This window comes from Chinchilla lanigera, unplaced genomic scaffold (genome assembly GCF_000276665.1).
Source record: "Chinchilla lanigera isolate Chin_1 unplaced genomic scaffold, ChiLan1.0 scaffold00048, whole genome shotgun sequence".
Taxonomy (NCBI): domain Eukaryota; kingdom Metazoa; phylum Chordata; class Mammalia; order Rodentia; family Chinchillidae; genus Chinchilla; species Chinchilla lanigera.
Window position 1 is genome coordinate 4,647,075 of NW_004955449.1, and position 16,030 is coordinate 4,663,104.

At 34.4% G+C, this 16,030-nt stretch overlaps 1 protein-coding gene across 1 annotated transcript in view; it reads right to left on the bottom strand.

The window, feature by feature from the left end:
* Ubr3 (ubiquitin protein ligase E3 component n-recognin 3 (putative)) overlaps positions 1-16,030 on the bottom strand; it is a 190,361-nt gene that overhangs the window by 63,961 nt on the left and 110,370 nt on the right. The window contains exons 27-30 of the mRNA XM_013518691.1: positions 11,454-11,587; positions 7,126-7,236; positions 2,820-3,020; positions 894-1,030 (exon numbers count right to left, since the gene is read on the bottom strand). Coding sequence (XP_013374145.1) covers positions 894-1,030; positions 2,820-3,020; positions 7,126-7,236; positions 11,454-11,587 — 583 coding nt within the window. The remainder of the gene's footprint in view (positions 1-893; positions 1,031-2,819; positions 3,021-7,125; positions 7,237-11,453; positions 11,588-16,030) is intronic.

Sequence of the window (16,030 nt, forward strand, 5' to 3'; positions counted from 1 at the left end):
TGAAAAAAACACTTAACCTTGACTCAAAAGATCTGAGTTTTAGTTCTACTCCACCACTACCTAGCTGCAAAATATACTATCTCAACATACACTGGCTCGCTCCCTCTTACCTATTACAATGCTATTTGGACAAAATATGAAGTTTGCTTCCAAAGATGCCCAGGGGCCTACAACTCTCTACAAGCTGTCTGCCTCTCCCCTACTTACTTCTTTTATGATTCTATCTTCACTCAATTAAATTCTCTAAAATTCCTATGTAAATCTATTCTACATGTTGAATACCTACCCAGACTAATCTTTCCCAATTTGAGAGATGAGAAACCCATAATAACTGTTTCCTTGATCCCCTTCTCACTTCAAATACAGATTTAGAACATACATGATCTTTTTCTATCTCTTTCTTAAATGGTTTCCTAGGCTACCTGTCTTCTTCCAGGATATTACTAGATCTCTCACTAGGTTAAAGCAAAGAATGTAAGTTCTACTTCTTACTGTTCTTATTTTTCCATAAATTAAAAATTGTTTAACACATTACATAAATGTTTTAGTTCTCAGTTCTATTACTTTTTGACAGAACTTCATATATAACACTCCTATTCTGTAAAGTACATATCTATCCTAAAATATTAATAATATACTTTTCCCCAAATGTTCTATAATGCTAAACAACACTTCCCTAAGTATTCCATTAAAATTTAAAAATTCTTCAGGAAATACAGGAAAAGTACAAGTTTACAGTCCTCCTAAGAGATTCTAAAGCTGACCATAATTTCAACCAATATTAAAAATATAGATCCTTTCTTTAAATAAATGGTAATAAAAGAGATTTGCTGTACAGTAAACTCAACAATTAGTAATAAGTACATACAAAAGTACATACTTCATATACCTACCTAGCAACAGAGTACATAAAAAGAAAATCATTGTCTGGTGAGCCTGGAGTCTTGCTATAGTCTCTATATTTCTTCTGAGTTGTATTTTTTATATCTTTCATTACAGATTCCATTTCCTTACTTAAGTTGGTTTCTGACTATAAAAAAATGCAAACATAAAGTTTATATTCATTTTCTTTAATAACAGCCTAAAATAAAATGTTTACCAGGTGAATATACTAAGAAATTAAAGTCAAAATAAATGTCAGTTTAACTATCCACTGTAAGTACATTTAGTGCACAAAGATAAACCAATGAAAAATACTTTTCTTATAATCTTTTATTCTAATTCTGCATTATGACTGACAGTACTAAAATCCAACTATAAATTAACCACACACTATAGTCTAAGCCAGCAGATGCCATTAAAATAGTATTTCATAACAAAGTTTTCATTTTTATAAAAAACTTTCATTTAAATCCTTTTTTAAGGAATAATATCAATGTCCCTTACATTAAATGTATTTTTATCTGAAAGTGAATTTTTAAAAATGTTTATAGTTTTATTAATATATGTTTGCAGTATACAGTTTTAGTATACATGCTGCCAAAAAGAGCACAGCAGTACAAAACGTCTACATTCTTTGTGTGGAGTTGGTATGTGTATGTAATACATTTTAACCACATAAAAATTAGCATTTACAAAAAAGAAAACAAAATCATAGAATCTAAATTAGTCTTTACTTGGGAATGCAAATTGCCAGAAGTGAATCTTTTGAGTAGGTTTAATGTATGAATTTCTGTTTCAAAAGTCAAATATTCATGGTTTTTAAAAATTTACTTCATAAAGGAGGCACTACTGTCACTTCCCTTAGAGACCTATCATAAATCTAATGAAAGAGAGACCCGAATGAATCCTACTAGGTGAGATAAAAGAGAGATCCACTAACACCAAACTCCTGGTAAAGTAGAATGACTTATGGTGTATGGTCACACAAAATTTTTTCTCTAATACACATACAGCGAATACACAATTATGTGTATGTGTAAATCTAGCACCATAATTTTAAAGCACCTAATTGGGATATTTTTTAAATGACGACATTGTGCTTTACCCTGCAATTTATACTCATACACTGCATTATCACATATACCATGGTGGTCCCTTAAGATTTTAGCACTTAGTGACTATCTTAGTTTGTGGAAGCACATTCTATGATGTTCACACAGTGATGACATCACCTACTGACACCATTTTCAGAATGTTTCCCCATCACTAAGCTACTTGTCTATATATACAGTTTGTTTGGCTTTGCTCTTAAATATTTTATCTTGCAAGAGCCTAACAATATCTAAACTTACAGGATTTCATGGTTTGCCAGATGTGTACTAAAACTACAATGATTTACACTAAGGAAAAGTACAGTGTTACAGTTCATATCTCGATGTCCCCCAAGAACTCATGTGCTCATAGGTGGTTTCTGGAAGGTGTTTGGATTACAGGACATATAGCTGACTTGCTATGAAGAGGTGAGCTCTGGTTAGAAGACCTGGTCACTGGGACCAAGACCTAAAAGGGTTTATCTCCTTCCCCAGCTCCTCCTTTCAGTCTCTCTGCTTCCCATCTGCCATGATCTCAGCAGCTCTCCTCCGCCGTGCCCCTCTACCACGCAACCCTGGCTGGCCACACAGACAGAAACTTCTAAAACATGAGCCTTTAAGCTTCAGGTGCCAGGTATTTTGTCCTAGCAACTAAAACATACAGTCTTTGATAATAGATTCTTCTATTATTTTCATTGTTTTAAATATTCAAAATCAGAAGAAACCTTTAAAAGCAATTTCTACTCAATGTAGGTCCAGAGAATTTAGATACTGAAAGAAAATGAAAAGCTGAAAGCAGAGATGAGTTAGTTAGCTAGGATATTTCTGCCTTACACTGATGCTTACTGGGAAAGCTCCCGGCCGTCCCTGAAGCTCCTCCACCTCCTTTATGAGATCTTTTATGCTTTTGTTATTAGGACGTTGCCAAAGGTTATTTTCCACATTGCTCCCAGGATAACAAGGAAGAACACTGTTAGCAAACTGCCGACAGAGAGGACAGGTGAATTCTCCTTTGTCCACCGAGAAGCCCTGAAGAACCTGGTCATTCTAAAAGATGAAATAAACATATAGATATATAATGCACATATTTACAGAAAACAAAAATTAATTTTTATGTTTCATAAGAAATTAATAAACCATACAAAGACATTTCTAAAATATATCATAAAGCAACAAAGTCTCTCATTTAACTACTAAATCCCCAGCCCCTCAGAGTTGCTGGGGATTTAGCTCAGCGGCAAAGCGCCTGCCTGGCAACGCAAGGTCGTGAGTTCGGTTCCCAGTACCGGAGAAAAACCAAAAAATAAAAATAAAAAATAAAAAATTTAAAAAAAGGATAGCAACTCTGTAATATGTGCCCTCTCCAGAGAACAGCTTAAGTATCTCTGTCTGGTCTCAGGATGACCCACTCAAATAATGATGCCATCAATCTGAGATGTGGATTTAAGATGTTTTAAAAAACACAATCCACATTAAAATGGATCACTTTTCACTTCCCTCACACCCATGTTTTGATAAATCTATCAGAGAAAACTGGGAAGATTATCCCAGTGTTCATGTTCTTTGATGTAGGCTAGATAGCTTTTAAAAGTAGATTAAGCCTTTAAAAAAAGTGTGATGTGTCATCTAAGGAGCTAACTACTTAACACAAGTAACAACAACTCAATGCTTGTTTCATTGTATCTTGCATCTCAAGTACATTAACTAAAAGAACTGAATTCTTTTGTTTTTTACTTTTTGTCATTAACTTATAAGATATACATTACAATGTATCTTCTTACATCCAATTCTATGAACATTTAGCTTCTGCTATGTATCAAACGTGCTGAGTAACAACATAAAGGGCTAAAGATACATTTTCTCTTAAGGTATTCAAAAATTTTAAAGGAAAATTAAACAAATAAAATATAGCATGATAAATGCAACAGAGATGGCAACCCAGAAAAGAGAGTTGTGAGTTACATTTTTAAGGTACATGGAGTAGGGGGAAGCAAGGGTCCTGGTCATAGAATGACATTCTGCAATACATTCACAGATAGCCTTAAATCCAAAGAATGCTGAGACCTGTTGCTTGCTGTATTGAAACCAGAAGCCCTCTCATCTCTCACTATATGCCTACACCTCAGTATGCTCATCTCCAGCGCTGGCTTCAGAATATTATTCCTCCTTTCTCTTGTCTGTGGCTTATTTAGTAACACTGCCCTTTTCCTTCCATTTCATTGTCACCAAACTCATCATTCAAGATTTTGGTATCTAGATCAATATTCCTCACCACTCCAAGTCCTGTCATCCTCCCCCACAATTCCATAGTATATAAGTACAACCAAACTTACACCCTAGGCCCTTAACTCCTTGACCCTACCTGCTTTGATCTCCACAGTACTTTACCGTGTAACCATGACTACAACTAGTCCTGCAATAACCCCAAATCATCCACATGTAAAATATTAAATTTAAACATCTTACACCCTGATTGCCAACTCCTACCCTTATTCCCTTCTTTTTCTCCTACTTTATCAGGATTATCCTATCCTTCCTACACACTATGATCTACCACTTCAAATACTCTTGACAATATTTCCCACTCCTTTCCATATATCCTCCTATCATTCATACCTACTAAAATCTTTATAAAAATTAAATTATATTTTCTCCAATTCTGCACTCGAACTAAGCGCTCTCAGAGAAAAATGAAATACCTTCTTGCTATAAACTATTTCTGACTTCAACTGAGCCTTAAATATTGTTTCAGCAGTCTTTCTCCAACATTCTGGGAACATCTCTCTCACCAATTCCAAAGTGGTCTATCTAAACCACTTCCTCGCTGGTCAAGTCTCGTATCCCCACCTCCACCCCATCTGGTGTAAGAACATAAGGGTACACCTCCTATCTCGGAGAGTGACAGTCATAGCAGTCCTTTAGCTTCTTGCTTTCTCCTACCACACCATACACAATTAATAAATCCCATCACTTCTTCTGCCCACTTTATTCTTTCTACTCCCTTTTCTAAGCTTTCTAACTAGTCTCCCAACCACAATACAGTATAATCTAAAATATCTAACATCTAACGTGAGACTGGTATCCCAAGTAAAAATCAGTCAGTGATCAGCATCAACTCTCATGTTGACTCCTTCCCTCCCTTCATGCTCTATATAAAATCTCTCACCCACCCAGAAGACTATTCTCCTAAATATATTTGAGATCTATAGCTTCCTCTCCATCTCCACAGTCATAATCAAGTCCAAGCCACCATCATCTCTTACTTACTAAATGATATTGCCATATTCTTTCTCAGTCCCCTGGAACCCTTCTCTACATAACTGTCACAATGCACACTTTAAATGTCTACTTAGCTTTTAATGGATTTCTCTAAAATATCTATACAAAGTCAAATTCTTTATGCAGATCACAGGCTATTTACAACCTGGCCCCAAACACTTTTCCAGGCCCATCTCTCATCACTCAAATATGTTACTTCATCAAATATCCTGGCACCTATTAGACGTTCCCAGTAAGACCCTCATAACATTTAGCATGTATAATGCAATTGTTTACCCATAAAATACAGAATAAACTCTTGGAGGAAAAAAATCTATGTCTTATTCATTGTTATATTCCCAATGACTATCATAGTTATCAAGAACTCCATGGACAATGAACCAATACTTGAAGAATAATTGAACCTAGGGGAATAAGAACGCATAACACACTTGAGAAACTACTAATTAGCTAAGTAATGCTGAGCTGATAAAAGTTAAAGCAACAAGCAAACCTAGATCATACAGCACCTGAATGCTACTGAGAGAAGAGTGAAATTTATCCTATTAGAAACAAGTAAGCAAAGAATTTTTAAGCCAATCATGTATGTCATCAGATTTACATTTTAGGAAGATTGATGTAGTGAACAAATTAGACTTGCAGTAAGGAATTCAGCAAGAAAATAATTAAAATAGCTAAGGTGAGAAATAAAGGCATACACATGAAAGTAGCAGTGGGAATAATAAAGAAAGAATATAGTCAAGTGAGATTCAGAAGTTAAAACCAATAGATCTTTTGTTAGAGACTCAATATGAGAGGTAAGGATTAGAAAGGAAAAAAAGATAAATGTTTCCAAGTTATGAATCTAGGAATACAATGGACCTGCTTTTACAATACATGTTTTTATGAAGTTCAGCCCAAGAGAAAGAGAAGACTTCAGTCACAGGGGAATGCAAGATCAAGAGAAGGATTCCGAATAAGATAGACTAGATCATCTTTATAAGTTGAGAAGAAGGGATAGAAAATAGGGCCAAAAAGATATAGAGGAAAAAGATTAAAACCACTGAAATGCTGACGTGAAAGAAATCCTAAAGAACAAACAGAAAAGTTTTTTATGAACAGAAGAAGTTATGAACAGAATCTTCTACAAGTAGAAAAGAAAGGATGAACTGGCACACACGGCCACTTATTAGGGAATTTTAGAAAACAAGGTAGTAAGCTAGAGAGTGTGTGACAAAGAAACACTTCCTAGTGTCTTAAGAGAAGACAAAATCTGACAAAAGGGATCTTGGAGTACAGGGAAAGAGTTTTGGATGGTGGAGACAAAGGTTTGGAATAGCTGCTGAAAAGAACAATAGAAGGAACTCATAAAAAGTAAAAGAAATTTATACGTATACTTATAGTGCATGACCCTAGTATAAGTCACGATTATAGGAAATCATAAATCTTTGATAATAATTCACTGAAATAAAACTAAGTAATTTTTCTAGTAGGCCAGCTGTCTGGAGAAGGAAACACATTAAATGGTATAAAAGGAGAACAGGCACAATACAAGAGAGTAAGGCTTGGAAGGAACTAATACACTAGGAAAAATGGAAAGGGGTTAAAAAATACTAATATAGAATTAAAGAATCATCATATAATAAGGTAATACAGTAGGATACCAAAGCTCAGTATTTGAGCTTTATCCTATGATAATACAGTAGGATACCAAAGCTCTAGCTCTCTCAGAGCTAGAGTAAAAAAGTCTAAGTTACAGCCATGGAAGTCAGTTGTTCAAATGAGATATAAAATGAAAATCTTTTGAGGTAGAGAAGTGGAACTGACATGTATATGGTATAAAAAGTTTAACGTCTGGAAAAACACACCTTTAAAATTTTTCCACTCAACTTACCCGTAATGATTCCATGTAAGATTTATGACAATCTATATGTAAGGTGTGGCCACAGGTTTGTACATAAACACCTCCTTCCCAGCCAATTGATACTGCCAAAAGACAAGAACTCTTAAAAAAAAAAAAAAGACAAAATACAATTAATTTGAAATATAAACATATTTAACTATATAGTCATTAACCCTGCATGTTTCATATTGTTATACTAATGTGGCATCCGTTGTATTGGGACAGAAATTACACCTTAGACAGACTTAAGCCTGTATCTTTACAATTAGAACACTGTGAAGTTTTAGTTCCCAAATACCTATGCTCATAATAAAAGAGAATAATTATTAATAGCCTTTCTGCACCCCATAAAGTATATTTTATATGTTCTGTGGGATACTTCACCTCTCTGACATCTGATGCTAACAATTCCCTTTCTAACGTGCCTACTTCCCTCTGGCCTCCATAATGTTACCCTCTCTTGCCTGCATTCCTCTTTCTCTTGGCCTCCTTCCAAGACTCTTCTGTCTTCACTTGCCCCTTCAATATTTATATTCCTTGGGTTCTAATCTCTTTACTACTCTTTTCTCATTAAAACTATTCTCCTAAAGAATTTAATTAGTAATTTCAACTATCCTATAAGCCTAGATAGCTTTCTTTTTTGCAAATCCTAACTTGTCAGATGTTTTTTTTTATTTTAAAGAGAATTTTTAAAAATAACAAAATAACAACATAGACAAAAACAAAACACAAAACCAATAAAAATGATACAGTGTTTCAAAACAAAATAATAGGAATTAACAGTGGTTGTTATATTACACATTGTTATCAGATGTTTGTTTTAAAGAGAATAAAAGAATACCAAGATAGCTGGGATAATTGTACTGCTGATGTCTACTGCTTTACTGAAAGGCCTAGACATCTTGCCTACTCAGCTGCCACCAGGAGTCTCCAATTTTATGTTCCTCAGACAACATAAAACCAATGTCAAAAACTTAACTTGTCATCTTCTCCATGAATCTTTCTTTCTCTTGCTTTAAATATATCACAGTTTAGTCATCACATCAGAAAGCAAAGAGTCATTCTACACCCATCCCTTCAAACCACAATATGAGTTTCCAGAATCCCTCTCAACCTATAAAAAAGCCGACAACCTTTTAAGTTCTTTCTTTGAATTTTTGTCACATGTTGTCTGTCACGTTGTCTGGCATTTGGGCATAAATGTGAATTTACCCTCTAGAGTCTGTAACTAATAGATGGGCAAGCCCCAAACGAGTAAAAAGCACAAGGTCTAACATAAGCGACAGCGTATGATTAAAGATTTGAGAGCAATCAAATAACCATGCTTCCTACATGCTTAAAAACTGAGTGAACCTTTCAACTCTGTTTCTATATTGGAAATTTATACATTATAATGTCAGATGACCAAATGATCTTTAAATGATTGTGAACAAAACTCCAATATTAAATCAAGACTTCATGAATATCTAAAAGTTGAAAATATTACCTAACTCAAAATGCCTTCTCAGTCAACTTAAAGATATGCCGCAGCATAAATCAAATATTCACAGCAGATGAGCAACCTTCTAATATCACAAATAAAAAAAACAACAGGTGGCCTGCTCATCTCTGCTTTATGTTTTGGAGCTGCTTAAAATAGAAGCAGGTTTTGGTGTTAGATCATTTTAGAACGGTTGGTAGCCAGTTAATAAGCAAGCTGCTCTCTGGCACTATACTATAAAAAGGTAAAGAATCTTTATTTTCAACAAAAGTGGTTAGCTTTTAAAATTGAAAATACTAGTACCTTCTACACAACTGTTACCTATCTCCTTTGAATTTGCTGGAGTTAAAAATGCAGAAAAGCCACCAATAAGAGGCTAATATTTTAGACAGCCTTCAACTACATGTCTGCAAATACTGAATCTTGACACCTTCAATATTTACTAAAATCTTATATAGTAGGTGGTGCTACCTATTTTCAGAAGAAAATGAAATTTTCACCAAAATCAAGAAGTTGTAAGTGGCAGTATCCAAGTCTGACTCCAGACCTCAGGTTCATTCCCTCTACAGCGTCTCATCACCCCAAAATTCCAGTTTCTACAGTGAATATACTGTCTTACACAACTAAAATTTTACATGTCAACTCTGTAAAGTGCATGCATTTGATCCAAATAGAGCAAAATCTACAGTGTAAGTCTCTAACAGCATTAGTCTCCATTAATAGCTATTCTCTTGCTCTATACAGCTTGTTCAAGCTATAAAACTCTGGTATTCTATGCCTACAGTAATTCAGTTTAAAAAAAAATCCAGAAAGCATCTGTAACACAGAGACCACACTGTAAGGGAGCTATAAAACCAACATAGGAAACAGTCCTAGACTTCCAAAAGCATACAGTCTAGAGACTATGCCACACGTATATAAAATATTATGAAAGTGAATGAGGTAATGATATAGGAATAAAAATCTTATAATCACTAACAGAAACACAACACAATCTTGTCCAGTTCAGATTTCAGCCTTTTTTTTTTCTTTTTTTTCGGTACTGGAAATCGAACTCACAACCTTGCGCTTGCCAGGCAGGCGCTGTACCACTGAGCTAAATCGCCAGCCCCTCAGCCTTTTTATTTATTTATTAATTTTTAAGAGCCTTTTTATTTAAAACAAAACAATCTCTTTTTTTTCCTAGGAATGAATGACTACCCTGGGTTGGAAGGAAGAAATATGTAATTTTTTTTCCTACATGACATCTCCCCTTCTCTCACAATTATTATACTCTCAGCTCTGGATTACACTGTGATTGAATCAAAAACAGTATGTCTGGATTCAACTTTCATCTTTACCTGTTTACTTTAAAGTGATTCAAGGGCCGGGGATATAGCTCAGTGGCACAAGCACCTGCCTGACAAGTGCAAGGTCCTGAGTTCGATTCCCCGTACCAAAGAATAAAAAATAAAATAAAGTGATTCAAAATGATAAAATTAAAACCAGAATTATGACCAAAAAATGAAATCTAAATAAAGTGGCAGCAAATGTATGCAAATGATGAATTTAGCATAACATCATAATTTTCTTTGTAAAGAAAATGCAGCTTTTAGAAAGTAACTTCAATTTCCTCTTAAAAGTCTGCAAAAATATATGGAAGCATGGTCTACATTTCAATCTACTACACAATCCAAATAGCCTTATAAGGCCTAACCTGAGTCCTTTCAAGTAGACTACTGTACCTTGAAAATAAAAACATCACTTTACATGCTCAGTTATCTAAAGAAACTTCTAATATTGTGGGTTCTCCAAGAAAGACCGTTCTAAATCCTGCACAGATGAGGAAACAGGTTTAAGTGTTGAAGGGATTTGGCGAAGTTCCCACACTTCAGAAACAGCAGAATCAGAATCAAACCCCATTTCTTCTGGTCTAGAACTCTTTATTCTACACAGTATCTCCCTCACTAGAACCATAAGCTCCTCCAGAAGTCACCACAAACCTTTCCTTCAGTCCATGTATTATGAAACAAACTCTACTCTCTTATCACCTCAGTTACTGTTTATTAAGAATTCCACTCTCCACCGACCTTAGTAGTTTCTTCCATTTAAATCAGCAGATTTATAGACAAGAAAGAAGTTCTATTTAAAAATCTTTCAAAGAGAATCATCTCATATAAGTAAAAGTAATGGTTTACTACATTTTAAGTATGTTAAGCTCTTGTGTTGTTTTCTTAATTCAAGATACAGTACAGTCAAAAAACACCACAATAGTGGGTAAGAAACTCTACTAGATAATCCACTCAAGAAACTTCAAATTTGTTACCAAAAATTTTTTTGAAGTTAACAATGCTGCTACTACTAAATAAAATTTACTCTCAAGCCTTGAGACACTTCTGAGTAACACAGCTTTTAGATACAAAAAGCTGAAAAAAAAATCTAGATACCAAGTTCACAAGAAGTCACAGAAGACACAAATCAAATCCAATCCTCCTTTATATTTTAAACGTATCATAATAAACTTTTGCTGTGTATCTTTAAATAGGCAAAAATTTTCCTAAAATATACATGCCATATCTAAAAGATTTTAGAATTAATGTTTATTTTTCTACTGAACTGAATTGTATATACTTCACAACAGGCATTTAAAACAAATATGTCACATTGATTGTGATTTTTTATTAACAAATTTCCATTTCATTATCATCAACATATTCATTTTTTTCTAGTAAATTTCCAGATTTTACATCAGAATTACATTCTGTGAAAATAAAAAAAATTAAATAAAATAAAACTCTGGAGGAAAATAACCACATCAACTTTGCAGTCAAAAATACTGTTCAATAAGAAGAGTACTCACATCCTTAAAATAACGCTGTAGCAATGAAAGCCTCACATCATGCACAGCTGCACATGTGTCCCAAGGGTAAATCTGCTCTTCTTCAGTGATTGGCAACTTTTTGGGTTCAACATTATCACGGCACTGCCCTAAAACTACATTAACAACAAAGATAAAATCTCATTAAATAACTAACACTGAGATCTGATTCATCAAGAAAAGTCAGATTATTTACCACAAGATACACTAAATTTTCCACTGTTCAAATATTTTTACAGATCTTTAAAAAAGAATGGCATTTTCATTTTCTTCTACAAAGTAAACAAAACTCCAAATGCATCAGAATATTTACTTTTAAAAATAACACTAAAATATGAGTTTGAACTCATGATGAATGGACAGATACATGGTTTCCTAAGTCTGTCCACTGAAAAAAGCCTGGGAGGTATGACTTCCGAGATGAAGAAACTTCATTCCTAAATATACTATTTCTTACAGAAAGGAAGCAGAGATTCTTGGAGAACAAGCTGTGCTCAGGGTTGGGGAAAAACATGAGTTGAGCCTAGAACTGTGTGTGATGCAGAGCAAGGAAGTGTTCAAACACTGAAGGGACAGTTTTATGAGGACATGAAGGAATTCAGACAAGTCCAATGTGAGAAAACTGAGCATCAAAAAAATGATGATGACTGACAACACATTTGTTAATTCAGGTAAGAAACATCAAATAAAAAAGTAAAAGGATAAACAGGCAGAGACTCAATGTATCACTCCATGGGTTACCTACCACCTTAGCCAGGTGATCAAACTTGGTTGACATCACCAAGAATGGGACAAACTGACTCTATGAACTTCCTAATATGATGCCTGGGAACAAACATCATCTAAGCAATTACTTGCCAAAAATATCTAACTTGAATCTAATTACAAGAAAATAATCACACAAATCCAGATGCTAGGACATTCTAGGGACAACCGGCCTGGATGCTGAAATTTTTAAATGTGAGCTAGAGAATACTGTTTGAAAATTAAAGAATATTAACAAGAAATGACAACTACAAAAATATATATATGATCTTTTCTGGGATACTGAATGAAAACCAAAAATATCTGCTATAAAAAACATTACATGCTGTCCCCACAAAGAAACACCAAGTAGGTGAGACGACAGGTATATCAGCTTGACTTATTCATTCTACAATATATACATATATCAAAACATATTGTACTCCATATATACATATAGTTATTATTTGCCAAATAAATCAAAAAGAAACACATACAAAATAAATTTGGACAACTGAGAAAAATTGAAAATAGAATATTAGATGTTATTAAACATATTAAGTATGATAATGGCACTATGGTGATGTGAAAAGTACCTTTAGTCTTCCAAAATACATACATTCTGAAATATTTAAATATAAAATGTTATGATGATGTCAATTTTCTTCTGAGTGTGTGTGAGTGTGTGTGTGTGTGTGTGTGTGTGGTGTAACTGAGCACAAAAGAAAAACAAATGTGGCAATACAGCAACAACCAGTGATTGCAGGTGTAAGGTATTCAACATTTCCATACACATAAAACTTCAAAATGAAATATTGGGAAAAGAAGTACAGGGTAAAATATACCAATCAGCTTTGATAGTTTGTATCTTTCTAGGAAACCATTCATTGTATTTAAGTCATATACCTCTTAGCATAAAATTGTTCATAGTATTCTCCTCTAATTCATTTTATTTCTGTGAAGTCTATAGTAATGTCCTCAGTTTGAGTTCTGGATTTTAATTATTTGCATCTTTTTTCTTGTCTGGCCAGCTAAAGCTTTGTCATTTTTATTTTTGAGGAACTAACTTTTGGTTTTTCGGATCCTCTCTAATTTGTTTATCTTGGCTCTCATCTTTATTATTTATTTCCCTCTTGGAGCTTTAAGGTACCTCTTCTTTTTTCTAGTTTTTTAAAGAGTAAAGTCAGGTTTTGATTTGGGATCTTTTTATTGTAAACATGTATAGCTACCAATTTCCTTGTTTTTTCTTTTGGTATGTTACCTTTCATTTTTATTTATGTCCAGGTATTTTCTCATTTCCCCTATCATTTCACCTCTGAATCAATGGTTGTTGTAGACTACACAGGGTCTCCCCCTTTTCCACAGGGTATGGTGGTTAATTAATCCCAACTACTTGTGAGGCTGAAGCAAGAGAGTAACAAGTTCAAGTCCAACCTGGGTTAATTTGGCAAAATCCTGTCTCAAAACAATGTTAAAAATTTCAAAGGGCCATGGATGTGGCATGCTTACCTATCACGCACAAGGCCCTGGGTTTAATTCCCAAAAACAGAACAAAACAACTTGAGAAACCGAGAAAAGTATATGGGTGGGGTTGTTTGGATACTCAATTGAACCTAAGCCCTTGTATATCTTAGGCAAGCACCCTTACCACTAAGCAACATCCTGAGCCTCCCCCATTCCAACCTTTTTTTTCTTCAAAACAGGGTCTCACTAAATTGCCCAGGCTGACCTTGAATTTGCAGTCTTCCTGTCTCAGTCTCCCAAAGTGCTGAGATTACAGGCATGTGTCACCACATCCCAATTAAGTATGTTCTTTAATTTCCACATACTTGTAAATTTTCCAGTTTTCTATCTGTTCTTGATTTTTTTTTTTTATTCCACTATGACCAGAAAAGACTCTTGGAATTATTTTAATCTTTTTATATTATTGAGACTTGTTTTTGATGGTCTATCTTAAAGAATGTTCTATGTGCAACTGAGAAAAATGTGTATGCTACTGTTTTTGAGTGGAGTATTTTATAAGAATCTGTTAGGTCTGTGTGTTTTACAATTTTTTGTTTTGTACTGGAGATTGAACCCAGGGCTTCACTAAGCTACATTCCCAGACCCTTCTTAAATTATACTTTGAGACAGGGTCTCACTAAGTTGCCCAGGCTAGCCTCAAATGTGATCCTCCTCTCTCAGCTTCCTGAGAAACTGGAATTGCAGGCATGAGCCACCACTTCTGGCTAGATCTAGTTGTTTTACAGTGTTGCTCAAATGTTCAGCTTCCCTTCGAATCTTCAGTCTAGCTCTTCTGTCTAGCTATTCTGTTCACTGAAGTCTCCAAATATTACTGCAGAACTAGCTATTTCTACATTTAATTCTACCAATTTTTGTTCCAAATTTTGGAGGCTCTGTTGTTTAGTACATGTACATTTATAACTGCTATATCTTCTTGTCAGAATGATTTCCTTATCAATATATAATTCCTTGCCTTCTATAATTTATAATTCTTCATCTAAAGTCTATTTTATCTCACTAAAATAGTTACACTACCTTTCTTTTGGTTACTATTTACATGAAATATCTTCCCATCCTTTTACTTTCAACCTATTTGTGTAACTTTAGATCTAAAGCCAACCTCATACTGTGATCACTTTTTAAAATCCATTCTGTCACTCTGCCTTTTACCTGGACAATTTAATTCATTATATTTCAAGTAATTACTGATGAGAAAAGATTTAATTCTATCATGTTGCTATTTGTTTTCTATATGTTCCTTTAATTCATCTGTCAGTACTTTTTTTTGGGGGGGGGGCATCAGGAATTGAACTCATGACCTTGCGCTTGCAAGGCAGGTGCTGTGCAGCTGAGTTATCTCCCTGGCCTAGTACTTTCTTTATATTAAATTTTCTAGTGTACCATTTTAATTCCCTTCTCTTATTTTTTGGGTTTTTGGGTTTTTTTGCTTTTTTTTCTTATAGGATACTCTAGGGATTATGACTAACATCAATGCTTTGTAACAATCAAGTTTGAATTAATATCTGCTTAGTTTTAATAATATACAACAGTGTGGTTCCACATGCCTCTAATCCCAGCACTGAAGAGGCTGAGGCAGCAGGATCACTGCAAGTTTGAGGTCAGCTGGTATACAGAGTGGGTTCAAGGCCACCCTGAACTGCATAGTGAAACCCTCTGTCAAAAAAAACCAAAAAGCTGAAACTTTAAGGTTGGGTCTGGTGGCACATGCCTATAGTTGGAAGGCTGGATGCAGAAGGATTGCCTGGAGTTCAAGGCCAACCTGGACTCCATAGTGAGTTCAAGGCCAGCCTGGACTGCTTAGCAAGACTTTATCTCAATAACATTAATAATATAATGATGATAATGATGATGATGATGATGATAAACAAAACTCCTGCTTTTTTACATCCTCATTTCCCCTGTCACCCACTCTTTATGCTTTTATCTGGATATCTTCACTTTCTGAAAAACAGGAGCATAGATATTTGGTTTAAAAATCTAAATATGTAGTTCTTTCCAAATTTCATTTCTGCATACAAACCTCTGTTGATAAAGGATTAAAACCATTGGGACTAGAGTGTATAAGATCACTACTTCAAAATACTTCAGAATGGGAGAGGATGAAAAATGTTCACAGGTTTCAAATTTTTTAAATCTTTTTTAAATGATAGATTAGTAATCATATCAATCCACAGGCTGTTTCAAGAATTATTGTTCCCTACCAACCCTGTGAAAATGGCCATACTCCCAAAACTGCTGTACAGATTCAATGCAATTCCCACTCAACTACCATTAGCATACCTCACAGATCT